The 27,926-nt window shown below is 50.8% G+C and overlaps 1 protein-coding gene and 1 long non-coding RNA gene across 4 annotated transcripts; both read left to right on the top strand.

Moving 5' to 3' along the window:
* Positions 1–1,097: 1,097 nt before the first annotated feature.
* Positions 1,098–24,253, top strand: PIP4K2B (phosphatidylinositol-5-phosphate 4-kinase type 2 beta). 3 transcript variants are annotated; one of them, XM_008153785.3, is made up of 10 exons: positions 1,098–1,324; positions 12,069–12,166; positions 13,477–13,573; positions 15,843–15,995; positions 16,996–17,142; positions 18,464–18,502; positions 19,028–19,141; positions 22,490–22,745; positions 23,393–23,496; positions 24,122–24,253. In XM_008153785.3, the coding sequence occupies exons 1-10, from the start codon at positions 1,166–1,168 to the stop codon at positions 24,200–24,202; spliced, it is 1,248 nt and encodes a 415-aa protein (XP_008152007.1). In that variant the 5' UTR covers positions 1,098–1,165; the 3' UTR covers positions 24,203–24,253. The 3 variants fall into 3 exon arrangements, with proteins under 3 accessions (XP_008152007.1, XP_054565150.1, XP_054565149.1); XM_054709174.1 differs by lacking the exon at positions 1,098–1,324 and adding an exon at positions 11,105–11,124; XM_054709175.1 differs by lacking the exons at positions 22,490–22,745; positions 23,393–23,496; positions 24,122–24,253 and adding an exon at positions 19,404–19,651.
* Positions 24,254–24,334: 81 nt separating this feature from the next.
* On the top strand, positions 24,335–26,249 carry LOC129147440 (uncharacterized). Its single transcript, XR_008554795.1, has 2 exons — positions 24,335–25,373; positions 25,456–26,249. It is a non-coding gene; the product is annotated as an uncharacterized LOC129147440 (long non-coding RNA).
* The last annotated feature ends 1,677 nt before the right edge of the window (positions 26,250–27,926 follow it).

Raw genomic sequence — 27,926 nt, 5'->3', positions numbered from 1 at the left:
TGGATTTATATTTTTGAGCGCTTATAATGCAAGGCTCTGTAATATTTAAAACCTAGTCTTTCTCCAGAGAGAAAGTAACATACACTTGTTACTTATTTAATCACTTCATCCTCTTCCCCTATGATAGGGTTAATGATGTATTTTATTATATTACTTGGTAATAAAGGCTACATTTATTTTTGTAACTGTTTAAAGAGCTACCATGTGTTGAGAAGCAAATTTGCATATTTCCATTCAGAGCACTATGTCCCATCATTTAGGTCAAATACCTGGAGATCCTTGGTCCTAGAGGAATTACGTAACAGATTTCATGAAGTGAGCCTGAGACTAAGGTGATTATGACTGTTGTAGGACAGGTGTCTTAAGGTGCCAGCAATCTCTGAACTTGACCCTTTGGCGGGAGGAGGCCCGGGCAGCAGGTGGGTGGGTGGGGAGCCCATTCATAAAACCCTGGGCTCCCGGCCGGCTCTTCTCATTGGCCCTGGGGCGGAGGGGCGTGTCCTGTGGGTGGAACGCTGCCCTGGGCCCGGGGGAGAGGGAAGACCCACGCTTGGGTGGGGCGAGGGGGCGTTCCTCGGTTTTCCCTGCAGGACTTCCTTTTCCCTCTGCCGTGCTCCTCCTCTCTCCCCCGGGGTGCGGATGGTACGCCCCACCCTCGCCTTCCCGCCCCTCCTCCCCGCCCGAGCGCCGCCATCTTGGCACGTCAGGTTGCAGGAAATAGCCAAACCCTGGCTTTGGAGGCCCGAACTGGGACCCCTCCCCTCCCAGCCCCTCTCCCCTCCTCGCTCCGGTGCGGGGTTTTGGGGCGCGGGGGCCGGCCGGGTTCCCGTCAGGCCCGGGGAGGAGGGGCGGGCGGGGCGGCCGCAGCCTCCGGGGAACGGGCCGTACCACCCAGCAGGGAGCTTTGGGGACGGCCGCGCGGTCGCACCGCCCGGGGGCGGGGTGCCGAGCGGGCCGGCCGGCTCCCTGGGGGCGGGGCGGGGAGGGCGGAGCGTGGGGCGGACGGAACCACCAGGGCGGGGTGGGGAGGTAACGGGACGGGCGCGACCATGGAGCGGTGAGGGAGCGGGGGTGGGGATCGGTCCGGGGGAGGCCTGGGGCCGCTGGCTTGCGCGCTGTCTCGGCCGCCCCCCCTTTCGCCGCCGCCGCCGCCGCCGCCCCGGGCATGTCGTCCAACTGCACCAGCACCACGGCGGTGGCGGTGGCGCCGCTGAGCGCCAGCAAGACCAAGACCAAGAAGAAGCATTTTGTGTGCCAGAAAGTGAAGCTATTCCGGGCCAGCGAGCCGATTCTCAGCGTCCTGATGTGGGGGGTGAACCACACGGTAACCAGCTCCCCGGCGCGCTCCCACGCCCCCGGCCGCCCCCGGCCTCCGCCCCGCGGGCCCCGCCAGGGACGCCCGCAGCCCCTCTCCCGGCCACTTGCACGCCCACCCCACCCTTGCACGCCGTCCCGGCCGGGTGGGCGCTCCCCGTGCGCCACGCGAGGCCTGGCGTCTCCGTGCAATGCCGTCGCCGTCCCCCCTTCCCTCCAGCCCCTCGGGCTTCCTGCGTCTGGTGTGCTCGCTTCGGGCCGGCCCTGGAGCGCGGAGGGAAGGCCTGGGCGCGGCGGGATCGCCTGCATCCCCCCTCCCTCTCTTTTCACCTCACCCTGTGGGTTGCATGTGTTTTACCCCCGGCTCCTTGTCCCCCGCCGCCGGCTCACTGTCTAGTTGACAGGGCAAGTGGCATTGGCCTGCCTGACGGTACCTCTGTGTCTGGTCGTTTGGTTGGTGTGGCTCCTCCAAGTTTCCCATCCTCCTGACTCTGGAAATCCTCCCTGGGGTTCCCTTTCTCCCACTTGAACAAGATGTACCCACTGGAGAAGCTCAGGCTTCCTTGAACCGCAGACACTTGACCAGGGTCTTCCTTAGGGAGAAGAGAAAGGTGAGGCCGGATTTTAAGGACCGTTCACAGTAGAAATAATGTCCTCCTGCCTTCTCCTATATGCTGTTCACGTCAAAGCCTTGGACTTCTCCTTCAGTTAGCTTTCTATTGTATGGGCATGAAGGGTGTGGTAATGGACAGTGATTAGGATGAGAGAGGGGTCCCCTGGATCCTTGGGGTGCTTTGAGATTGCCCAACAGTCCGTCAGGAAGTTGGAGCCCAGGCCAGTGTTGAGCTGGGAGGGCTTTGTTTATGTCCTGTTCGTTTAGGGTGTTTTTTCTTCCTCTTCCCATCACTTGCCCCCTGCACTCTGACCATTTCATGGTGAGTCCCTAGGTCAGGAACGAGCAAAAGAAGTAAAAGGACCCCGAGACAACCAACTCCAGCAAGTAAAAGTTTGCAGTGAGGAGGGTGAAGCTAACGGCTTGGGTTTCAGTCCTTTAGCCCCCCTCGCTCTGCTGAACACCTGAAATGGCCAATAGACCACATGATGATGGAGGGCCCCAGGGCCGCCAAGACTTTGTCTTGGTTTGGAAGATTGATTCACCATAGTCTGAGCCATGGTTTTAGAGCTTTACATCTAATATGGAGAAGCAGCTGTGCATGGTGAGGTCTTTCTTGGTTCTTGGTCTTGGGCAGGTTACTGTTTTCAGCACCGAGGTGAGGAGGTGAGGGTCCTGGCCAGGGCAGGGAGCACCGCCGATTTAATGCCCAGACCTCTGGGAACGGCTTCTGGCCAGTAGCCCAGCAGAGTTTGTTCCTCCTGCTTCGTGCTACCTCAGGGGTCAGTTGACATCAAAGTGTGAACCCCGTGTCACTGCCTAGAAGTCAGTCCTTGATTTTGTCCTGCTGCCTGCTTCTCACTAGAAAGCATCCTTTCTGTGCAGAGAGCTGGGAGAGATCCAAGAGTCGGGATCTCTGTGGTCACACCAGAGGACGCAGCTCGTTTGTCCAGCACTGTGGGCTGTGCTGGCCCGTGGTGGTGCTTGAGCGGCATGTCTCCTTTGCCTCCTGTTCCTTGTCCTATCTCTCAGCCAAGGGCCAGGGACAGCTGGGAACGACAGTCTTGTTAGAGGACCTGAATGTATGCTCAAGTGTGTGCACCTGTGCAGGGGCGTGTGCGTGGGACTTGGCTTTCTGATAGGCAGGTAATCTGCTCCCGTGGGGGCATCAGGTGCAGGCCTCTGAATGGCAGGTGGCTGGGTATCGCTGTGATTCCTCCTCAGTGGGATGCAGCAGTCACCTTTCTTTGCTAACTCTCAGAAAGTTTGTTGGAGGGCCAGCTGGGACGGCGTCGACTGGAAGCAAGAACCATGCCTCTGGGCATAATGAGCAAGCCCCTCAGGGGAAATGCTATAGCACCACAGCCCTGGACGGGCTGAGTGAGCTTCAGAGGTCCGTTAGTCCCAAGTTTTGTTGCTTCCACTCAGCCTGTAATAAGTCTAGTACTTAAAGGTCCCCATTGGGAAATGGAGGCATCTCCCCAGAAGAAGGGTATAAAATTTTGCAATTCTCTAGGGCAGTGGTCGGCAAACTCATTCGTCAACAGAGCCAAATATCAACAGTACAACGATTGAAATTTCTTTTGAGAGCCCAATTTTTTTAAACTTAAACTTCTTCTAATGCCACTTCTTCAAAATAGACTCGCCCAGGCCGTGGTATTTTGTGGAAGAGCCACACTCAAGGGGCCAAAGAGCCGCATGTGGCTCGCGAGCCGCCGTTTGCCGACCCCTGCTCTAGGGGGTCAGGACCATATTGTTCTTAGTGGATTGCTAGCCTTCCTTGGCGATTACCTTACTTCAGAAGCCCGCTGTTGCAGCCTTTTGCAATCTGAGACTTCAGATAGCCCCTTTTCTTTGATTCTTTAGTTTCTCGCCCATTTAGGCAGTTAGGCCATCCATGATGGTCTGTGGCTGATGGTGTATGAGATATGAAGAATGGATATGTCTCTGCCTGTAGTAGAATGAGTTACTCTCTCATGAGGTAGATGATTTGCTTCTAGGTGGGAAAGAGAGGCCTTTTGTTCCAGTGTCGTCACATGAGCTGCTCTCATGGACTAGGATGAAGCCCATGGGTTTGGTGGAGGAAGACTGTATAGGAAACAGAGAGAAAAATCAAAAGACTTTGGGTTTGTCAGGGAGAACCGATGTTTTTTTTTTTTTTTTTAATATATTTTATTGATTTTTTTATAGAGAGGAAGGGAGAGGGATAGAGAGTTAGAAACATCGATTCAGCTGCCTCCTGCACACTCCCCACTGGGGATGTGCCCGCAACCAAGGTACATGCCCTTGACCGGAATCGAACCTGGGACCTTTCAGTCCGCAGGCCGACGCTCTATCCACTGAGCCAACGGGTCAGGGCGAGAACCGATGTTTTAATGGATGAAACATAGCTCAAAGGCTGTGGAATTACGGAAGAGGTAGCTTTTGAGAGGGGGGTGGAGACCAGAGGAGAGACCTGGCTTGATAACATGTCGCCCATGTTAGGAACCAGGTGTTTGTGAAGCCTCACCCAGGTGATCAGAAGGAATAGGAGCAACGGATGGTAACTGTGTTTAACCGTCAGCCTTGTTCTTCAAAGTGGCTGCACCATCTTACATTTCCACCAGCAGAGCGTGTGTGTGGTCCTTGCCAACACTTGTTACTGTCTGTCTTTTTTTATTGTAGCCATCCTAGTGGATGCGAAATGTTATTATGATTTCAATTTGTTTCCTTTGTAACTAGTGAAGTTGAACATCTCTTCGTGTGCTTATTGGTCATATTTGTGTTTTCATTGGAGAAATGTCTATTAAGATCCTTTGCAAAAAAAAAAAAAAAAAGACCCTTTGCCCATTGAAAAAAAAATTTTTTTGCATCTTTTAATTGGGTTATTTGTCTTTTTATTATTGAGTTGTAAGAGTACTTGATATATTCCGGATGCAAGTTACTTATTAGATATATGATTTGCAAATATTTTATCCCATTCTTTAGGTTATCTGTTTCACTTTTTTGGTGTTTTCTTTTGAAGATCAAGTTTTTAATTTTGATGTACTCAAACTTACTATTATTTTGGTTGTTTGTGCTTTTGGTGCCACATCTAAGAAGGCTTTGCCTAACCCAAGGTCATAAAGATTTTTCCCCTACATTTTCTCCTAAGAAAAACTCTTTAAAAAAAAAACCTCCTATAGTTTTAGCTCTTATATTTAGGTTTGTAATCCATTTTGCATTAATTTTTGTGTATGGTGTGAGAAACAGATTCATTCTTTTTTTTTTTTAAGTCTTTTTTATTTTTATTTTTTATTGATTTCAGAGAGGAAGGGAGAGGGATAGAGAGATAGAACCATCAATGAGAGAGAATCATTGATTGGCTGCCTCCCGCATGCCCCCTACTGGGTGGGGGAGCGGGATTGAGCCTACAACCCAGGCATGTGCCCTTGGCCAGAATTGAACCTGGGACCCTTCAGTCTGCAGGCTGACGCTCTATCCACTGAGCCAAACCAGCTAGGGCCAGATTCATTCTTAAGTTTGCTCATTCCTCTCCCACATTTCACCCCCATTCTGTCCGTGCAATTTATTTGCTCAGTGCAGACCCAGAACCTACTTTTCCTCTTGACCTGTTTCTTTAAAAATCTTAGGAAATACTTCTGCTCTAGTGAGGCCTTTGGATGAATTTGTCCTTTAGCAGGCTTTCCGACCTCATAGAGGACAGTGGGACTCCACAGGAGAAGAAAAGCCAAGGTATAAAAAGAAGGAATAAACTCAGGGGTGAATTTGTTGGCCCCTGTGGCTCTCTGTTCTTGCCTTTCCCTCTCTGGAGTTCCAGGTCTTGCTGGGGCTCTTGGTCTTGAGAGTGTGGTTCCCAATACGTCATGTTTTCTGACGGTGGCAGGTAACAAATGTTTGTCAGTGGTAGCCAGCCCATAGCTGAGTCACCCACGGAACCCTGGGACGTGTCAGGAATCCTGTATGCCCAGCCCACACCTCCTGGGGAACAGTTCCAGTGAAGGTCACACAGGGAAGTGGAGGCTTCTGGAATCAGCAGTTCATCAGACTGGAACTGGTGACTGAATTTTCATCTCCAGTAGGATCAGCATAGAGTGAACGCTGCTTTTAAGTTGTTCCTCATTCAGCTTGGTTAGCCTCCTCATTATTTATGCTAATGGCTCATGGAGTTAATCGTGTGGATAATCCAAAAACCACTTCTATGATAAGAGATACAACAAACTTACCATCCTTACATGTAACTAGAGGCCCGGTGCATGAAATTCGTGCACAGGTAGGGTCCCTAGGCCTGGCCTGCGATCAGGGCCTTCCAGCTGCCTGCTGGGGCCTTCCTTCGTTCTGCACTACCCCCTGGTGGTCAGCACACGTCATAGAGAGCGATCGAACTCCCAGTCACCCAGTCACCCAGTCAAACTCCCGAGGGGACACTTTGCATGTTAGCCTTTTATATATATAGATATTGAGTGTGACATTCGAATGAGTTAGCATTCCACAGTGCACTGCTGCTGAAGGGGCAAGAGGTTGGTCCAGAAATGTGTAGATAGTGAAGAAAGGCACATCTTCCTGTGACGTTGCTTTAGTCATGCTTCAAAACGTTCAGTCACTCCCCTTTGTCGACCAAATAAAGTTTATTCTCCCCCTGGCATTTAAGATTCTTTACAGTCTGGTCATAGCCTCAATGACTAACGTTAATCTTCTTTCCCATCCTCCAGACCATGACCCCCTGGCATGGTCACACCAGCTTTGCTGTATCTTTTTGTCTTTATCCTAATGTTAGCCATCCTTCAATCCCCTTTTTCTAGCCATCCATCCCTCCACCCAGCGTCTGTTGTGCAGCCACTGTGTGCCAGTCACGGTAGGGACAAAATAATGGGTAAGATAGTCTCCTCTTTTGTAGGGGCTCACAGCCTAGTGGAGAAATTAAACATGTAAGGAAATAATTACCAAAGTGAATGTGACACTTAGAATGTAAAGATGCACAGAGGCATGAGTAATTAAAGCAACCTAGGGCCGTGGTCGGCAAACTGCGGCTCGCGAGCCACATGCAGGCTCTTTGGCCTCTTGAGTGTGGCTCTTCCACAAAATACCACGGCCTGGGCGAGTCTATGTTGAAGAAGTGGCGTTAGAAGAAGTTTAAGTTTAAAACATTTGGCTCTCCAAAGAAATTTCAATCGTTGTACTGTTGATATTTGGCTCTGTTGACTAATGAGTTTGCCGACCACTGACCTAGGGAGAAGAGACAGCAGAGCAAGTGTAAGAGACAGCAGAGCAAGTGTCATTTAGCCAGATCTTAGATGATTCTCTTAGCTTTATTCCTTCTTCTACTCTTGCTGCCACCTGAACTATTGTAATGGCCCCATAAGTGACCTTACTGCTTATTGTTTTTGCCCTTTCCAGTCCTTACTTACTTTGATTCCAGAATTACATTTTTGTATCACCCATCTGATCATGTGAATTCCCAGACTTGAACATGAGAGGACTTCCCATTGCCTGCGTAGTTGAGTCCAAATTTATCATATAGTGGACAAGCATAAGTTCAAATCCAGCTCTCCCCTTATTGTTGGTTTAGCTTTTGAGTAGTAATTTTTCTCTCTTGAGTCTCATTTTCCCTTTCCCTAAAACGAGCACAACACTCTCCCTGAAGATTGTCAGGAAAGAGGCAAGGGAAGGGAAACACCACCTTAGTCCACAGGAAGGACTGTACAATACAGTGTGGAGAGCCCAGGTTTTGGCACCACACAGGCCTGGGAGCAAATCCTGAGTCTACACACATTATCTGTGTGACCTTGAGCAAGGCACCTTGAACCTCTTTTGCAAAATCAAATTAATAATACCTTATGTAACTATTAAGTATAGAAATAATAGCAGAGACAGAATATAAATGATATTATGACACGTAATGTAATATACAATAATATAAAGCACTGGCCACTTACAGGCATCTAATAAATAGAAGCAGATGTTATTTATTAATTAATAATATGCTAGACCATTCACCTATCTTTCCTGTATTATCTCTCTACTTTTTAAAAAATATATATATTTTAAAAAATATTTTTATTGATTTCAGAGAGGAAGGGAGAGGGGGAGAGAGAGAGAAACGTCAGTGATGAGAGAGAATCACTGATTGGCTGCCTCCTGCACAACCCCTACTGGGGGTCAAGTCCACCACCCAGGCATGTGCCCTGACTGGGAATCGAATCTTGACCTGGTTCATAGGGCAACGCTCAACCACTGAGCCACCTTGGCCAGGCACAACTCTGAGTCTTGGTTCCGACTGTTCTCACAGCCTGGAATTCCCTTCCTCTCATTTTTTTGAGATTTACCATTCTAGACCTTTCTTATGTATATTTCTCTCTGACTTCCTCTAGCAACCAACTCTCTCACTCTTCAGTCAGAATCAATCACTACTTTTTTTTTTAAATCCTCACCTGTGAGTATTTTTTCCATTGATTTTTAGAGAGAGTGGGAAGGAAGGAGGGAGGGGAAGAGACAGAGAAACATCAAATTGAGAGAGACACATCAATTAGTTGCCTCCCACACTCCCCCCAACAGGGGCAGGGGATTGAACCTGAAACCCAGGTACGAGCCCTTGACTGGGAATGAAACCCGAGACTCTTTGGTTCTTGGGCTGATGCTCTAACCACTGAGAAACCTGGATCAGGGCAGAATCAATCATTTCTTTTCTTTTTTTAAAAACAAAAAAACATTTTTATTGATTTCAGTGAGGAAAGGAGAGGGAGAGAGAGAGAAACATCAATGATGAGAAAGAATCATTGATCGGCTGCCTTCTGCACACCCCACACGGGGATCAAACCTGCAACCTGGGCATGTGCCCTGACTAGGAATTGAACCGTGACCTCCTGGTTCATAGGTTGATGCTCAACCATTGAGCCACGTCAGCCGGACGAATCAGTCGTGTCTTAATCTGTTTTCCCATCTCCCTTTATTTATAACTATAGCATCCTCACATTGTATTAGCTACTTGTCTGTCTTCCCAGCTAAACAGATATGTCTTTCCACTTTTTGTGTCCCCAGCTTCTGGCACAGTACTGGCCTAGAGTAAGGCCCTCAATACATTGAGTAGAAAAGTAAACTGAAGAGAAGTTTGGCAGAGTCTGAGCCAGATCAGGAAAGACCTTAGAGGGGAAGGAGTTAAAACTACCCTGAGGGTGATGAGCCAGGGGAGACTTTTAAGCTGGGGTGTAACACGATCTTGTAGATTCTTCCAGTGTCAAGTGCTCTTGGCAATAGCAGGAGGGGCATGAGGTGCCCTGTTTCTAGCCTGATGTGTGAGGCTGGGAGTCTGACTCTGCCCACACTAGCCTCACCCTTCTCTGAACTGAACATCAGCTGTTCCTGATGCCCGTCCCTTTCTCACTGGCTCGTGTACTCCTTGACTTCCACTTTCACTGGAGCTTGGGTTTGTCTCTTTCCCTGAGAAGAGGATCAGCCTCCTACTTTAGTGTGCACAGCGTTTACCCCCCTGCATGGCCCCTCTCCCCTAACATACATGAAGCATGTAGTAGGTATTTCAGTAAGTGCTTGTTCAATTGAAATTGGATAGGACTCTGGGGATAAAAAATTTAGCACAACTAAAATAAAGAGGTACAGCTAATCCCTAGAGTGAATCATCTACATGTGGTCCCGGGGAAATGAGGGGTGAATCTACATAGTTCAGATGTGTGGATTGTTGACCAATATATTATCTCAGAAATTTCCCACTAGTAGGTTGTGTAGTCAAGAATAGAGAGGGAATGAGAGCCAAAAACTAACCAGCTTAACAACCATTCAAACTATGCTGCACTAAGAGTTACAGAGAGGATTGGTGAATAGAGCATTCCTGAATAGCTCCTGTTAGAATATTTCATCCTGGCTAAGGGGCCATTGACCCCTCTCAAGCAAATGCTTTAGTCTTTTTTAGTTCTCCAGTATCAAGCCCTGGCCTTGGCACCGAGCTTGGACATTAGACCAACCCAGAATCAATTAGTAGCACATGCTAGAACATTTTGGTGTAAAACCATACTCTTTGAGCCAGTGGTACGTTCTTTCTAGCATGATGATATGAGCTAGAAAAGGCAGAATTGCATAAGAGCCATGAACTTCTTTAACTCTCAGAGCCAGGCTTACTATGCCAGGAAAAAGGAAGTGGAACAGCTACCATGAATTGTTTCTGTTGGCAGAAAAGCAAGGAAGTGGAATGGTTTCCTCCGTAGGCACGCACTTAACCATCAGGCTCCCTTGTGCGCAGCCCTTGGAGTGGGACCTGGTGTGGCTGTGTGTGTGTGTGTGTGTGTGTGTGTGTGTGAGTGTGTGTGTGTGCGTGTGTGTGTGTGTGTGTGGCCCTTTAGCCGATGGCAGGCATCACAGAGCTGGATGCTGGACATTTTAAGTATAGGTTGATGAGTTTCCACAAACGCATATCTACCCATGTAATCATCACTCCAAACAACATAGAGAACATTTCTATCACACCTCTCAGGTTCCTTTACAATTAGCTCCCTCCCAAGCCAGCCCAGGCCACCTCTTAGTGGATTTCTCCCACTGTAGATTCCTGTTCTAGAACTTCATATCAGTGGAATCATACAGTATATACTCCTGTATCTGTGCTGGTCAGTTTCCCCCAGCCCCACTGCCAATGCCCACTACCTACTGTCCCTCCTCCTCCCCATACGCTCTGCCTTTCTTAATTTCCCCACGTGTCCATTGGATATTCCAACTCCAGATATACCACTCACCAGCCCAGTTACTGCATTAACTTGAACTTCCTCTATCTTCAGATATTTCTAAATAAAAATGGTTTGGAACATAAAAGGGGCAGCAAATTAAATGCCATTTCCCCCCATTTATGGTTCTGGAGGAGTCCTAATTAATGACTCTAGGTTATTCCCTCGTTGCCACCTGGGGCCTCATTGACATAATAGGATTTGCAAGGGAAGTATCTGGGAGACCCAGGCTATGCTCTCCCTCCCCACTATCCATTAAGTCAGGACTGAGGTTTCCGCTGTAAATCCTGAATGCATTAGTGGCAACTGGGTTGAGGGTCAAATGTCAAATACTCTGCTGTGATGGGAGAGGACATCTGGGTCTAATTAGCCCACTAATTGGCAAACTGGGAATGGGGAAGTGAAGGGTTTGCCCTCAGTTCTGCACCAATGGGAAGCCAGCTCCCTGTCCCAGCTGCAGCTCCCTCAAGGGGGATGAAAGACAATGAGAAGGTATGTTTGCCGTGGGGGCAAAGCACCCCACCCCGGCACCCCCCCCCCCCCCGGTTATCATAAGGCAGGACACAGCCTTAAGAACTGGCCCTGCTTTAATCAGGAGAGTCAGAGTGAGCCCGTGGCCAGCTATCTCTTCCTCTTCTGCTCACTGTAAATTGAATCCTTTATTTTGGAGATGAGTTATACACCCAGTTCTTTTCCTGCCCTAGCTGATTTCTCTCTTTTTTTTTTTGAGAGAGAAAGAGAGTGTGTGTGTGTGTGGGGGGGGGGGCATTTTCCACTTATTTATGCATTCATTAGTTGTTTCCTGTATGTGCCCTGACTGGGGATTGAACCTGAAACCTTGGCATATTGGGATAGTGCTCTAAACTACTGAGCTACCTGGCCAGGGCCCAAGCTGATTTCTTGAGTGACCCACAATTTGTATGAAGGTGTTCAAAGGCCTCAATACTCACGTAGGTTGGGTGACATTTACTCATTGATCCATTATTGCATTTGACAAATATTTATGTAGTACCTGCTATATGCACATCCTGGGGCCAAGTACTACAGAGCCCCCAAAGATCAGTTAGATGATATTTGCTTACAAAGATCAATAGTCTAGCAGATGTATGAGGTTTATAAGCATTAACTACAGATGAGGGCGGCTGTGAGATGGCCAAAAGATGGACACACCAGGAAGTCTAACATGGGAAAGAACATTTATGGTCTAGAATCGTGGAAAGATTTATGGAAGAGGCGCCTTTTGAGCTGGACCATGTCAGGTGGGGAGAATTTCAGTAGATGGAGATGAGGTTGGGAAGAGAAGAGCAGAAATGAAGACAAGGAGGGAATCCATGAACATGTTTTTGGTGAGATGGTGGCATCCACATGGTAGCATATTGTCTGTCTGAGGCAGGAGGCCTCCGAGCTGCGAGCCTCACTTTTCCTTTGCTTTGCAGATCAATGAGCTGAGCAATGTCCCTGTTCCTGTCATGCTGATGCCAGATGACTTCAAAGCATACAGCAAGATCAAGGTGGATAATCATCTCTTCAATAAGTAAGTTGCCTGTTGAGTGGACTCAAGTTTTGTGGGCAATCCTTTCCCTTAAAGCAGAGAGCTTCTGAAACCTTGTGTAAGGTGGGGCAAGCCAGCATCTGGCAGGGTGTAATAGGGACACCTGGGTCACAGAGCTGAAAAACTGGCTGGAAAAATGCATTCATTATGGGCCTCTCTCCCAGTTGTCTTGTCATCTCACTCCTTTATCAGCCTACCTCCAGTGTCCCGGAGGGCATGTGGCTCTGCCCGGCGTGATTCATCTAGGGCCAGTTTAAGAAGTGAGCTGCTCAGGAGCTGAGCTATCTAGTATGAGGCTAAAAGTAGTGGCCCTATCTTGATCTTAGTCTGAGGCAAGAAGCTGCCTGCCATGATTCTGGCCTGGGATGCACCCAAGCTCTTTTCTCTCCAACTGTGTGTGATCAGTAGGCTGAGCATGGTGCCCGAGGGCCCTATCCAGAGTAATTCTCACTTTTGTTCCTTGTGGCTTCTTGGATTAACACTGGGGCCTGAAGGTTGTCTCAGGCTTTGTTGAAGCAGCCATCTCACCTGGCACAGATTGGGGTCTACTCTAAGCCCTTTGGAGACCTTGCTTTATATCCTACAACTAGAGGCTCGGGGCACGAAATTCGTGCATGGGTAGGATCCCTAGGCCTGGCCTGCTATCAGGGCTGATCCGGGCCTTCCTTCATTCTGCACTACCCCCTGGTGGTCAGCGCACATCATAGCAAGAAATCGAACTCCTGGTCTCTGGGTCGAATTCCTGAGGGGAAATTTGCATATTAGGCTTTTATATATATAGATGGGTCACCCCAGAAACTGTTTGCTGCTCACACTCTCTTCGTTTCTGCATTTGAATCCTGGTTCCACTCTCATTGTTCCACAGTCCTCACCACCTCACCAGCTGGGCTCTGTCACCACACCAGTCTCTCACTGTTAGCTGGGAGGAGAAGCTTGATTTGAAAATGTCCCTTAGTGACCTCTTTCTGCCATAGTAATAACATCATCTTATTCTAGAAGCTGGGGGCGTACAGGAGGCAGCCGATGGATGTTGATGTTTTTCTCTCATCGATGTTTCTGTCTCTCTCCTTCCCTTTCTCTCTGAAATTAATAAAAATATAATTAAAAAAATAAATTAAAAAAAAAGAAGCTTTCCAGGCTCACCTCCTGAATTTCTGGAGGCTAGAACCTTACATTTTGAGCACTGCAGATTGTTCAGATCCCGGTGATCCATGGACCACACGTGGAGAGTTCTGATGTGAGAATTAAGATAAGCAAGATGTTCACAAAGACCTGTCTCTGCTTTTCCCCAGGGAGAACCTCCCCAGCCGCTTCAAGTTTAAGGAGTACTGCCCCATGGTGTTTCGAAACCTCCGGGAGAGATTTGGGATTGACGATCAGGATTACCAGGTACAGGTGTCTTTGCAGAATCGGGAGGATTAGCAAGTGGAGCGGGGCCAGGAAGCCACAGGACACGCAGAGAAGAAAGTGTCCACTGTTCCTGGGCTGTGTCTCCCTGTCATGCTTCTCTCCAGCCCAGGCAGGCTTTTTTCTGTGTTGGTGGCTCTTGGAGGGGTGAGGGCCTTAGAAGTGCTGCCTGCGATACCTCAGGCTCCTGGGAGGGAGAGGGATTGCAGAAGCTGCTCCATGTTAGTCTGACATTCCAGTGTGGACTGAAGAAGCCTTCTCCTTCATAATTTGACTTAAAAGAGAGAGAATTGTTGCCAGCGGGAGATGAGGCCTCTTAAAGCACGGGAGACAGATTAGAAAAGGAAGACTTTAAGGGGAGTGTAATCTCTTGCCAGGTTGGAGTGCCACCTCCTAACCTTGTTCCCTGTCCTGATGTTGGGAGGGGGCAAGGCATGGCAGGAAACTGCCCCTTCAGGGGGTGATACTGTCACGGAGGACTTTGTCCCATTGGGAGGAATGAATCCCAATATCAGGGACATTTTAGTGTAACTTACAGTCTGTGGTTTCTGTCACGTCCCCACCTGGCACCTTCCCTGGACCTTCCTCCCTCGGTAGACAGCCTTTGGTGGAGAATCCCCCTTCACTTGTGTAGCAGTAAGACATTTGGCTGACTTTCCATTGTCAGGGGAAGGAGTGCACAGCCTGGGGAAATCTAAAACGGATGCCCCAGGCTTTTAAAACACTGTAACTCCTCCACCCCCCTCCCTGTCAGCCTTCCCCAGGACAAGCAGATGGCTGAGTCTCCCTCCCCTCTCTCTTCCACGCTGTAAGGCCTCCTGCAAAGATGTGTGTTCTGAAGAGGAGGGTGAGAGGGTGTGAGAGGAGGAGATGCCAGGGGCTTGGGTGAGCAGGAAGGTCTGAGAGGTACTGGGAGGTCCCCCCAGCCCCCTCGGCTGGGAACAAATCTTAAATGAAATCATGACCTGATTGCAGCCTGAGACTTTCTGAAAATTTCTTGCCATGGTTGCAACCCAGGTAACCTGCTCGGACCTCTTCCTTCCACTGTGGCTCCTCCCCCTCCCCTTGGCCATCTAACCACATCCTCTCAGTGTCTGCATTTTTTCTCTAATAGCCTTGTGGGCACATGATTGTGCTCACAACTGAAATCGGGGCAGGGAGGATGGTGTTCAACGAGGGACTCTGTACTCTGGGCCTGCCAATGATTTAGAGTCAGAAAATGCCGCCTGGAAAGAGGCAAGGGTACAGCTAGTCTTCCCACTGGGCCTGAGGCCTCTCCACCTTCCTGGTAGAAGGACCAGGCTGGGAGAGCGAGGCCCTCAGTCACGTAGCCTGCTCAACACTTCTGTTTTGGGGGGTGCTCCTTTAGTTTAGAGAGCCCCTCACCACTTCACACTTAGTGGTGCTCCCTTCTCATGAGGAGGCTTTAGTGAAGGTAGAGTCGGGTCCCAGGTAAGAGACGAGCCAAGGGCTGAGAGGAGGCGTTTCTGTGAGCAGATCACTGTGTTTTCTTGGCATTTCCCTCCCTGCCTTGCTCCCAAAGCCCTTCCCCAGGGTCTGCCTGGTGAACACACCCCCTTGGTTGCCTCCTTCCCCTTCTCTTCTGGAGGCTCCCCCAGCTCTCTGATCCTGATGGGATGGGGCCTCGAGGAGGAGCAGGTACAGACCAGGAAAGCCCCGCCCTGCGCAGATAAGCAGGAGTCTGAGGTGAAGGCAGAGGTGTTGGGCAGAGAGGTAGGACCAGCTTCTGCTTTGGGAAGGGTTTCCTAGCTCAGGGCACACACAGGGAAGAGAGGCCGCTGTGTCCATGGCTTATTTATGCTAGACCTCTTGAATATTTCCCGAGCTTTGTTTTTGTCGTCCTAAGAGACCAGGAAGATCACTTCGCTCTGCCTCCTGGTGTTCCAGGTGAGGAAACGGGGGAGTAGAGAAGTTAAGCGGGTCACATCACGTGCGAGTGGCAGATGAGAACCCAGGTCCCTAACGTCGGAGGTAGCTGTCTGGGATCAGAAAGAAAGGAAGTATTTCACAGTAAACCCTCTTCCCATCCCAGTCAAAGATTGGGACCAGCCCTTGTCACTCGTAAGGAAGGCTTTTGGGAGAGATGTGACCTTCCCAGGAGTAAAAGGGCGAGAAAGGTCCCATCTGTCTGAGTGTCCTTGGCTTTAGAGCAACGGCCCATAACAGAAGACTCAGAGTCAGAGTCCTGTTCCCCTCCCAAGACCAGCTCGCTTTTGTCTTGGTCCCTCAGAACTCAGTGACACGCAGCGCCCCCATCAACAGCGACAGCCAGGGCCGGTGTGGCACGCGTTTCCTCACCACCTACGACCGGCGCTTCGTCATCAAGACGGTTTCCAGTGAGGACGTGGCAGAGATGCACAACATCTTAAAGAAGTACCACCAGGTACGGTGAGTCCCGAGCCTGGACAGTGGAGGGTGGGTTGGAGGAGGGAGAGAGCCTGGGGGAGCTTCTTGGAGAGAGATGGGTCCTCTGGTAACAGCAGATGCTTCCTGACCACCGAGCACTTGGCCCTCCTGGTCCCTGTGTCTGTGAGGAGGAATTTAAAGGGAAGGACGAAGGCATGTTCCTGACTCTGTCCCAGTTGAACAGCTGCTGCTTTTTTTGCTGTTTGTTTTCTTTATTGATTAAGGTATTACATATGTGTCCTCAACCCCCTGTGCCACCCCCCTCACCCCACCCCCCGCTCATGCCCTCACCCCCCGGTGTCTGTGTCCATTGGTTATGCTTACATGCACGCATCCAAGTCCTTTGGTTGATCTCTGCTGCTTCTTGCCAGAGTTGGGAAGTTTTCCCACTCGTTTCTTCTGAAAGAGCTCCCGTCGGCCCAGCAGGGCTGCTTGTCTTCCCATTCCCACTCCCCGCTCCTCTGGAGCCGTCCATGAGAAGAGCGGGAGTGCGGCGGCATTATCCGAGTGCCTGCCCCCAGCCTGCTTGCGTCTTCAGGGAAAGCTGGCTGCTCTCTGGGGCACCTGAGAAGCGGTGACAGGGCCGTGGAGTCTTGGGGGAATTACAGTCGAAAACCCTGGGGCATGGCCGGGGCGAGAGCTGGTGGTCGGGAGCGTTCTGTTTTCCCAGACACAGATCACAGCCCCCCTCTGCAGCCCCCTGCCCTGTGGCTTCCCACTTCAGGCCGCAGAGGAGAGCCAGCCTAGACTAGAGGAGCCCCAGCAGTACAAACCGCAGGGCTCTGCACTGCCGCTCCGCCTCTCGCTCTGGTATGCCAGTTGAGGGTGGGGGTGGCTCCCGCCGGCTGTAAGTCTAAGGAGCCCCGTGACTTCACATAACCCAGTTTAGAATCCCAGGCAGGGAGCGTTTTAGCCTGGCAGAGCCCGTCCATCCCGGCACCTTCCCGCGCTCCTTAGCCTCCTGCCTTCCTTTCTAGTTCATCGTGGAGTGCCACGGCAACACCCTTTTGCCACAGTTCCTGGGCATGTACCGCCTGACCGTGGATGGTGTGGAGACCTACATGGTGGTCACCAGGAACGTGTTCAGCCATCGGCTCACCGTACACCGCAAGTATGACCTCAAGGTAAAGGGCTCTGCGTTTCCCGCTCTGTGGCTGCTCTCCCCCCGGGGCTCGGGAGCGCCAGGATTCCAACTGCCACCTAATGGGGAAGCCAGAGCATATGCCGCATGGACAGGTGGCTCTGGAGTTGATTGTCTAATTCTTGTGGGCCACAGGCTGTGTGAAGTCCAGGTGACAGTGACAGGAGGTTACTTAGGCCCCCGCTGTACCACATTTATGTAACAACTAGAGGCCCGGTGCCCAGATTCATGCACTGGTGGGGTCCCTCGGCCTGGCTGGTGGGGATTCTGCCGAAACCGGCTCTCCGACATCCCCCGAGGAGTCCCGGATTGCGAGAGGACGGTTCTCGGGTGACGCACCCCGGAATCGGGCTCCCTCCTCTCTGGTTCCAGGTGCATCACCCAAGCACTGCAGCTGCCAAATGACCGCAGCTCAGCAGCTCCTGCGTTGAGCATCTGCCCCCTGGTGGTCAGTGCGTGTCATAGCTACTGGCCAGTCGGCCAGTCGGCTGGTTGCTTAGGCTTTTATATAGAGAGTTGGATGCTCTGGGACTCCTGGCAGTGGGATGGGACAGGCTGCTCTAGATGCACTCACACTGGCATCTGTCCAGGCCCCGTGACTGACAGCACAAGTGCATTTCTAGGCACTGAAGACAGCACACGGCCTGCAAACCACAGCGCTTGCTGTTCTTACACCTCACTTCCTGACGTCACCAGTTGCCTTGCACCACTGTCCCCCTGCTGCAGCGGCACCGGTTTCCGGTCCAGCCTGCAGAGTTTGTGCTGCCCTCCTCCCCGAGGTCCCACATAGGCTGCCTGAATTATTTCCCTCCCTGCCCTTTCTCTCCCTCCACCTTCCCCCACCTAATTACTTCCTACACCCCCTTCTGAGCTCAGCTCAGGTATCACTTGTTTCTGGAAGCAGGCCTTGGCCACCGTCTCTCTCCAATCCAGGCCCCTCCCTGTGCTTCGGGCTCTCAGAGTATCCTGTGTCCTCTCCCGTACCACTCGGCACCACTGTGGGTAATGGATTAATTCATTGTGTAGCTACTGCTTGATGCCTGTCTCCCCTGTTGGAAGGGAAGTTCCTCCAGGGCAGGCTGAGACTCTTGGCACAGTCCTGTTTCCTGAGCCAGACGTGGACGTAGTCAGAGCTCTGTGAACCGTCTGTGACAGGAAGTGAGCAAGTTGCTGCCTCCTGGCCCCTCTAGGATTCTAAGCACCTACTTCCCTTCACCTGCTGCCTCTCCCCAAAGACTGGGGCATGTTTTCCCGCTCAGCGGAACTTGCCTCAGCTGGACTTCTGATGGCTCTTATCCTTTCAGGGTTCTACTGTTGCCAGAGAAGCGAGTGACAAGGAGAAGGTAAGCTGGGCCCAGTGCTGATCAAGTGGGCAATGGGTTGGCTTGGAATGCAAAACCCCTATTGGCCATCCTGTCCCTTCCTCCATCACAGCCCCCAGTCCACTTCCCAGACGTGCCGTCTGCCAGAGCTCGGTGTCACTAAGCACCTGCCCAGCCTCAGCCTCACTTCCCCTCAGCCTCGCCTTGGTCTCCAGCCTTTGAGCTCGGCCCTTGCGGGGCTCCTCATCGTCCTGGAGGGCTGGCGGTATCCATGTCATGGCCCATCCTGAATCAGTGGGTGGCTGCCTGACCCCCGAGGTAGCCCAGGCTCAACAAGAAGGCATGCTGTGGTCAGTCCTCCCTGTTGGACATATGCCGCACATCCGCCATCCCTGTCTGCCCGAAGCCTGGGTCTGCAGCCTCCTGTGCTGAGCTGTTGACCACCTGCTGTATAGACCCTTCCCCTTTCTGTGCCGTTGCCCCCAGCAGGGATCCTTGGGGTGAAGGAATCGGGCTGCTCGGCTAACACTGCTGCTGTTCTCCCAGGCCAAGGACTTGCCAACGTTTAAAGACAATGACTTCCTCAACGAAGGGCAGAAGCTGCACGTGGGAGAGGAGAGTAAAAAGAACTTCCTGGAAAAACTGAAACGGGACGTAGAGGTACTGATTAACTCGTTTTCACCCTGGATGAGCAGGGTCTCCTCTTGTCCCCCGAGCAGGAGCCTCTCTAAGAAAAATTGAATTCACTACTTTCCAAGAGTTTAGACAGAAGAAGGAGTGGTGATTTGAGCAGAGGGGGTAGTTATTTGCACCTAAAGCTAGTGCACATGATCCTTCCATTTGGGGACACAATTTGTGCCAGTAGCACCAGGGTAACTTAGTTTCCCTCATCTGCTCCAACACCGTTTTCAAACTCCTTCAGAATTCCTTCCTGGTGGTTCCCATAGTGGAGGGGGCAACCGGCCATCAGAGCAACAGGAAACCAGCTCGTGAGATCCACCAACCATGCCTGTTCCTGGCTCTGATTCTCCACTTACCTAGGCACCTGATTAGAGTGGGACTTCTGTGGAGAAGCTCCGAGGACATGTGTTACATAGTGACTGCGATGTCTGGACACATGATAACTCGGTCTCCTTCTAGTTAAGTAAATTGGGAGCCTGTTCATTAAAACCAAACCCTATAAACTTTAAAAAATTGTTTTGTTTTACTTTTTTATTATGGTAAAATATGCATAAAATTTATCATCTTAACCATTTTTAAGTGTACGTTTCAGTGCCATTAAGTGCATTCACATTGTTGTTCAACCATCACCATCCATCTCCAGAACTTTTTTTTCTTCCCAAACAAAAACTCTATACCCATTAAACATTATTTCCCATTTCCCTTTCTCCCTAATCCCAGTCACCATTCTTTCTGTCTCTATGAAATGGACTCCTCTAGAAGCTCATATAAATGTAGTACTTGCTCTTTTTGAGTGGCTTAGTTCACTTACCATAATGTCATGAAGGTTCGTCCATGTTGTGGCCTGTGTCAGAATGGCCTTCCTTCTTCAGGCTGAGTAACTCCATTGTGTGTGTCCGCACAGCACAAGTGCATTTGTTTACGCATTTATCCACCGGTGGACATTCGGTATATTAGTTAAGATTCTCCAGAGAAACAGAACCAGGAGAGTAAATAGATAGATAAATTGATTGACAGATGGAAAGATGTTTATTACAAGGAATTGGCTCACATGACTACAGAGCCTGACAAGTCCCAACACCCACAGTTGGCCAGGTAGGGCCCCGGGAGAGCTGATGGTATTGTTTTAGCCTGGAGGCGGGCAGGCTCAAGGCCCAGAAGGAGTGGATGTTTCAGGCCACATCTGGAGAGGAAAAAGGATGTCCCAGCTGAGAGGCAGGCAGAGGAAGTTCCCTTGGACTCACTGGAGGATCCGCCGTTCTGTTCTGTTCAGGCCTCAGACCCACCCACCTTAGGGAAAGCAATCTCCTTTACGCACTTTACTGACTCAAATGTCAGTTCATCCCCAAGCATCCTCACAGACACACTCAGAATGACATTTGGTCAAATGTCCGGGCCCCTAGTGGCCCAGTCAGGTTGACACATAGTATTAACCATCACACTTGAGTTGCTTCATTGTGACTAATGCTGCTGTGGACATGAGTTTTACAGACTTAGAAACATCAGTGATGAGAGGGAATCATTGACTGGCTGCCTCCTGCAGGTTGGACCGAGCCCGCAACCCAGGCATGTGCCCTTGACTGGAATCGAACCTGGGACCCTTCGGTCCACAGGCTGACACTCTATCCACCGAGCCAAATCGGCTAAGGGTACAGACTTCTTTTGCTGGGAAGCTTTTCCTTAATCATTCCCTACTATGTTTGTGCCTTTATTCTGATGTTCAGTCTTCCTCTTCCCTTTTCTGCTTTTCTCCTTACTCTGCTTCTAAGAATTTTTAAAGGCAGTTTACAGAATTCGTTTACACTTACATGTTGCTTTATAAATGTTCTCAAGCGGATAGGAGGGGGTATGGTTCAGGGGCCCCTTCTCCCTAGGCCTTGAGAAGGCTTTGTCCAGGTGCTTGGAGCGGTGCCCCCACCTTTCTCCACCGAGGAGATTCTGCTGATCGCTGTCGTCAGGGCTTCCTGTGCTTTTCGCTGTGTTCTGGGCCTGTGTGCAGAGCCTCTCTGGCCCTATTGTCAGTCTCCTCCTAGTCCCATAGTCACAGCGGTCAGTCAGACAGGTTCAAGGTGCTGCAGGCTCAGTTTGTGACCTGGCATGTGGCTGCTGGTGGCTGCTGGCTAGTCCATGGAGGATTTGGACCAGCGACTCTGGTCTCACTATTAGCCAGACTGGAATGCTGGCTGACCATTTCCATCCTGTATCATTCCCACACTCTTTGTTCTTCTCCAAGACCTGGAGTCCTACATCAGGAGACCTGAGACACCATTCTACTCACGACACTCATGGATGGGAGGCTGAGAACCGGCAAGGGGAAGCCCCGGTGGAAGGGGCGGGCTCCAGCATCCTCCCCCTGCACCACACAGCCTGTTGACCTTGAGGGAAGAGTTCAGAATGTTGGTTGGCTCTGTCATTCTTATATCGTGTTTCCTTTAATTTTTCTCCCCATTTTTACCCTGAGTAGAAAGAAGCTGAATTGCATATTTTTTCAAACTTTGCCTATTACCCCGTTAGAAGTACATTTTACCTGCAACCCAAAACACACACACACACACACACACACACACACACACACACACACAATGAAATACTATCTACCTTTACTTCATGTTATGTACTCTATTTTTCATTATTTTTAATTTTTTTAATTCATTTTATAGAGAGTGGAATGGAGGTAGAGAGGGAGGGAGGGAGAGCGAGCAACATTGATTTGTTGTTCCACTTATTTATGTATTCATTAGTTGTTTCTTGTATTGTGCTCTGCCTGAGGAGCGAACCCACAACCTTGATGTATCAGGATGATCCTCTAACCAACTAAGATACCCGGCCAGAGCTTTTTTTCCTATTTTATAGTATTTACTAATAATTTAAAAAGTCCTAGTCTCAGCCCACTACATTGGATGTAGGACTCATAATGGATTGAGACCCATGATTTGAAAGACGGTGCTGTGTTGCATCCATCTGGCCTCTTCCACAGAGCGGCATTCCGTCCTGTCTTTCCTCACACTGGCCACGGCCTCTGGTCCCAGGCCGCACGGCTGTTCCCTCTTCCTGCGGTGCTCGTTCCGCCTTTCCTTCCACAGCCTCTGCCTGCCTGACTCTTCCTCGTCCACCAGGCTGTCTCGGCCCTTTCCCAGGGCGGCCCTCTCCACTGCTGTGGACTCCGCAGCTCCTGCCCTTGTGGAATGACTGTCTTCCCCACTGAGCACAGAGACGCCGATGTCTCATTCTCTGGTGTTTCCAAATTGGAGAGCTGAAAGGGACGTTTTCTCCCCTTTCCAGCTGCCACTGCGATGTCCTGTATAACTTCTGTCTTCCTTCCCCTAGTTTCTGGCCCAGCTGAAGATCATGGACTACAGTCTGCTGGTGGGCATCCACGATGTGGACCGGGCAGAGCAGGAGGAGATGGAGGTGGAGGAGCGGGCAGAGGACGAGGAGTGTGAGAACGACGGCATGGGCAACCTGCTCTGCTCCTATGGCACACCTCCGGACAGCCCCGGCAACCTCCTCAGCTTTCCTCGGTTCTTCGGTCCTGGGGAATTCGATCCCTCGGTTGATGTTTATGCCATGAAAAGCCATGAAAGTAAGTAGGAGCCTGTGCCCGCCCTGCCCACTGGCTCCGCCCTCCCACCTGGGCCCATTGTTAGCTGTCTCTGTGGGCCTCTGGGTTTCCACCTCATTAAATAATTGCTGACTTGGGCCTCTTTCTGCCTCCAGGCTCCCATACTGAGTCACCACCAGTAACTTTGTCATCTGGGCCCTGGGGTTCTTCTCCGTGAGGCCTTTCTTATCGTCTCTGCTTGTCCTGGATATTTGAGGCATAGTTCTCTGACTCATGGATGAATAAAACTTTATAAATACCCTCATGTCCACCCCACAGGGAGCTGTGAAGATCAAATACGATAAGAGATATGAGGTCCTGGCCGGTGTGGCTCAGTTGGTTGGAGGGTGGTCTCATACACCAGAAGGTGGAGGGTTCGAGTCCCAGTCAGGCTGCTGATCGATGTTTCTCTCTCACATTGATGTTTGTCTCTCTTCTGAACTCTCTATGGAATCAATAACAATAATTTTAAAAAACTATGAAAGCTTCTGAGGATTCCATTAACCATTTTCCCCCTCAGATTCAAGTGATAGGGATCGATCTGGATCTCACATCTGAAGGGTTATGGACCCAGCTACTTGCTGCTCTTCTCTCTGCCACCTCTTCCTCCTTGCTTGCTTCCCCTCCAGGTTCCCCCAAGAAGGAGGTCTATTTCATGGCCATCATTGATATCCTCACACCATATGATGCCAAGAAGAAAGCTGCACATGCAGCCAAAACAGTGAAACATGGGGTGAGTTCTCCCAGTCTCCAGCCAGGCCCAGTGGGTGGGCCCTCTGACTCTCAGGCCTCCTGCTTTACGGAGACCCTCCCCCGGCCCCTCTCCCAGGGCAGGGGACCGGAAGAGCAGCCTGCCAGGTTGCCTGGTGTTCACTCTCTGCATCTATATTCCTCCCCTGGATAATATGCCAACTTGTTTTTCCCTTTGTTCTCTGGCCCTCGGGACTCTGCGCCCACTGGTGCCTCTTCCCAGGGCTGCTGGGCATGTGGTGCATCTTGTTGACTGCCAGTAATAGCTTTGTTTACATGTCCACACTACGCCCCAGAGGCCCACTTCCCCGTAGACTTCAAGCTACTCTTCTCCAAACAACAGCTCCCACAGAAATCAGGAGTCTCTCTGCTACCTCCCCACCACTTGCCTCTACTTTAGTGGGTGCATCCCTGGGGTTGGAAATCAGAGGAGGGGGCCAGGGCAATCCTGAGACATAGCTGCCCCCTCTCCAGGTCGCCTGCCCCGTCCACGGGGTTGTATTCAGCTCTAATGCTGATCCAGAGGCTCCTGAACACCCAGGCCCGTCCCAGGAGCAGCTGCTGCTGAGGGCCAAGGAGCTGGACCTGAATCAATCTCTGTATTACAGGCCGGGGCCGAGATCTCGACTGTGAACCCTGAGCAGTACTCCAAGCGCTTCAACGAGTTCATGTCCAACATCCTGACGTAGTGACCTTCTGCCTTCAGCCACAGCCAGAGAATGAGATATGGGGTTGGGGATCGGAAGGGGGAGAGGGTGTATTTGGGCTAGATGGAGGGGTGGGAGCAGAGTGGGGGGCCGGGGAGGGCTTTAGCAGTGAGACTGCAGCCTGTGACACTGAATGGTTCTCGGGAGGGGGATGTGCTGTGTGTGCTCATGCTCACAGGATGTAGCCTCACCTCCTTCTTACCTTTGATTCCCCCACCCCATTTGACCCAGGTTAAAAAGGGGTTTCCTTTTTGTTACCTTGTAGCCTTTTAAAATACCATGGGGCAAGAGGTGACTGTGGGTTTATTTGGGTTTTTCTGATTTCATTGCCCTAGGTTTGTTCTTTATAATGATGTATGTCATCACCCTATCCACCCTCCCATCCCTGCCCTAGCCCCTTCAATTACAGAGACACCCTATAGACCCCGCCAAGGGTCCTCTCAGAGCCGAGTGCTCTGACACCAGAGGAGAGGTCAGCCGCCTCATCCTCGGGTTAACTTTTAATTTTATGAAGTATTGTGCACAACCTCCTTCACCTTTCCTCCTCGGATCCAAGTGATTCCTCCACCTAAACGCTGTCCTCCTGAAGGAACACTCCAGGTCAACGCCGGTCATTTTGGATCAGAATCAAAGCTCTCGGAGGGAGCGAGTTCGTCCTCCTGGGCTGGCGAGGGTGGGTGCTGCTGGGCTCTCCGACTGCTGGGTCTCAGAACCCGGGATCATCGCTCAGCCGCTGGGCTCTCTGGGCCCTGGAGTTCAGATGTCTTCTCGATAAAGCCTGCCTCCCACTTGGTCAAAAGGAACAAGCAAGGACCCTTGCGCTTAAATGGTTTTCTTCCTCTTGGAGAAACCCCAGAAGCTGATGTGCCCTCCACCCACTTACTTCCTTTTGCCCTTTGCCCAGGCACCCTCACTTGTAGGCGAGCTTTCAGCGGGGGGCAGATCTCCAGGTGCCTGGGGTGCTCCTGGCTGAGATTCCTCCTTGGCTCCAGGGCTGCCCTGTAGGTAATCTGACTCCCTGTGCCCGCGTTTGCCACCCGGATGTATGGCCAGCAGGGGGTGATGCCTCCCACCTTGGATGTGGTGCCCAAGCCTGAGGTCCTTTCTGAATCACTTGAGGATGTGACCACGTAATCCAGTGCGGAGGCTTGAGGTGGGATTGGATTTGGATCCATCCTCGGGGCTGTTTTTCCTCGATGCCCCATCTAGATTTTTAACAGATCTGCCACCTACAGGCTTCCTCAGGAGTGGCATCCTGCGGCTTCCTTCAGGATCTCTACCCACCTCTGAGCCTTGCTGTCCAGGCCTCAGAATTGAGCTGTGTCATTCTGTGGTGACATCAGAGCTGTCTGGTCTGGCTCGCAGAGAAAACAGCCCTGTGCTGGGGGAGGTACATTCCCTTATCTTCTCAACCCCTCACCAGGAACTGGGGATTTAGGATGAGATATGGTAAAACACAGATTCGAAGGAAGTTTGTGGAAGCATTTTGAATGAATGGATTGGTTTCCTATGGTTCCTTCCAAACTTGGCCAAGCTCAGCCTCTGGAGCAGGAACCATCACCGCCTCTGTGCCCTACCTGCAGCATTTAGGTCAGGAAGGAATGGAGACAGCATTCTGGACTCCTCTGGAGCTGCTGGGACCCTTCTGGAAGAAGCAGATGGGTCAAACAACTCCCCTGGCCCCAGGAAGGGGCCATAGGGAACTAAACATCAGCAGTAAGACCACAAAGGGACTTGAGCAAGGACTTGAAACCAAATGGCACATGGAGAGAACAAAACTGACTTAGGGATTATATAGGAATAATGTTCGGACTTGATTTCCCCATCTTCTAATCAAGAATAGAAATTTGGATCTGCTCATAGGCCCAGCATCTCCAAAGGTGGGCAGGCTGTCTCCCAGCAGCCTCCGTAGCCTCGGGCTCCCACCGGCTCCCTGCATTTGGTCTGATCATGTTGCCATGCTGTGTATGAATCATGTAATAATCCTATCAGTGAGAGATGAGCTACCAAGTATCTGACTTAACAATGAGTTTTTGTGATTTTGTGCGGTTTATTTTTTGTATATTGTTTACATTTTGAGAGGTAGCATCCTATTGCAAATGCTCTTTTGTGTTTCTGACAGTGTTGTTGATTGGGTCGGAACATTTAAGCTGTGGTTTGGTGAATTGTAGATTTTTTTTTAAAGGTCATTCTGTGCTATTTTCAAAACCTTGGGTTTGGCCCTCTAATTCTTTTGGCATTCAGATGTTTAAAAGCTATTTATCTTGGTTTATGCAAGTTTTCTTTCTCTTCTTTTTATAATGATGAAGATATTATATTTGGTTTGCAGTCTGAATGTAGAGAAAGTGAACTGATCCCCAAGCTTTTGTCTGTCCCCACTTTTCTTCCCCAAATCCTACCATTCCCCTTCTGAGGGGATGTAACTACCCTCAACCTCACTCTCTGGAGCTATGAAACTCAGCTGCCTTATGGCATCCTAGACTAGTTTTGGGTCTCCCAAGAGCAAAGGTATAAGAATAGGACATGGCTGACTGGGTGAGGTCTGGAGGGCAGGATTCGTATCCCAGTCTCTCCCATCCTGCACCTGTTCTGAAAGTCTACAGATAAGAGACTAGTCTCCAGGTTTCCCAGCCAAAACGAGGGGTTGTCTGAAAACTCCAGAGACTACTAGATGAAGGCCTCTGGCCCTTGTTCCTGAACCACTGAGTCTTATCCTCCCAGTGGGAGCTCCTTCCCATGCCCCACAGTGGGAGTAACGGGAGGGTTGGGAAGCCTGCAGTTCCAGGAGCACAGCTGAAGCAGTGCTCCATCGTTCCTTATCTTGCTCAGGAGCTACTGGTCTGTGGCAAGTGCCATAGGTCGCCCCTGTGGCTATTCTCAGAAGCACTCCCTAAGTTCCCATCACAGGCAGCTCTTCCTACTTCCCTTGTTCCTCTTGCCTGTGCGTTAGGCCTCAAGCAGGCGCCCTGGTAGTACTCAGGCCTGGGGCCTGCAGACCCCTGCCCTAGTGCTTTCCCTTCTTCAGTCTGCCAGGATCGGCCCTGGGGAGGTGAACCAAAGACCCAGGACTTTCCTCAGTAGCCAATCCCACCCCCAGTTGTCTTTTTACCAGTTCAAGTAGGAGAAAGACCAGCACTCCCCAGCATTTGAGCTACTAAAACGATAGGGGCTGGGAGTGTTGAAACAACCCTTAGAGCTCTGGCTCCCTCAGCACAGGTCCCTCCAAGTCAAGGGACCTCACCTCTTTCCGTCAGAAATGTGTGGAGGGCGAGTCCACTCTAAGCACAGGAATCAAAGGGAAAACATTCAAGTAACTGCCCCTCAATGTACCAGCCATCTGCACGGTGGGAGGGGGCAGGGCCGTGGCCCTCCCCTCCCTCTGAGATGCGCCACTCATGAGGGTGCCTCCAAAGGGAAGAGACTTGGCTTTCCCAGCGGGCTGTGCTGAGACCCTCGGAGGCTGGAGAGGAATCTTCCAGAGGAGCCCCTTCCTCTTGCTCAGGAGGAAGTAGGAACCAACCACCTTTGGGGGAAGGCCTGGTGCTGCTCAGCACACCCAAGCATCAGGTCCGGTCATTGTAATAAAAATGTGAATTAAGTCTAGACTCAATTTCGGGGGGGGGGAGCAGGATAAACTATCACCCCACCATATGTGTGTGACCTCCATTTCCCACTGCAATTTCCATTTTTTAAATAGGAATTTTCA

The sequence above is a fragment of the Eptesicus fuscus genome, chromosome 20, assembly GCF_027574615.1.
Source record: "Eptesicus fuscus isolate TK198812 chromosome 20, DD_ASM_mEF_20220401, whole genome shotgun sequence".
Classification (NCBI taxonomy): domain Eukaryota; kingdom Metazoa; phylum Chordata; class Mammalia; order Chiroptera; family Vespertilionidae; genus Eptesicus; species Eptesicus fuscus.
This window is presented reverse-complemented; position numbering and strand designations above follow the sequence as displayed.

What these genes read in the sequence shown, in the direction of transcription:
- PIP4K2B (XM_008153785.3), top strand. Translation starts at nt 1,166, where the DNA reads ATGTCGTCCAACTGCACCAGCACCACGGCGGTGGCGGTGGCGCCGCTG. An exon ending in GATAATCATCTCTTCAATAA is followed by an intron (nt 12,167 to 13,476) that starts GTAAGTTGCCTG and finishes GCTTTTCCCCAG; the next exon opens with GGAGAACCTCCCCAGCCGCT. An exon ending in TCTTAAAGAAGTACCACCAG is followed by an intron (nt 15,996 to 16,995) that starts GTACGGTGAGTC and finishes CTTCCTTTCTAG; the next exon opens with TTCATCGTGGAGTGCCACGG.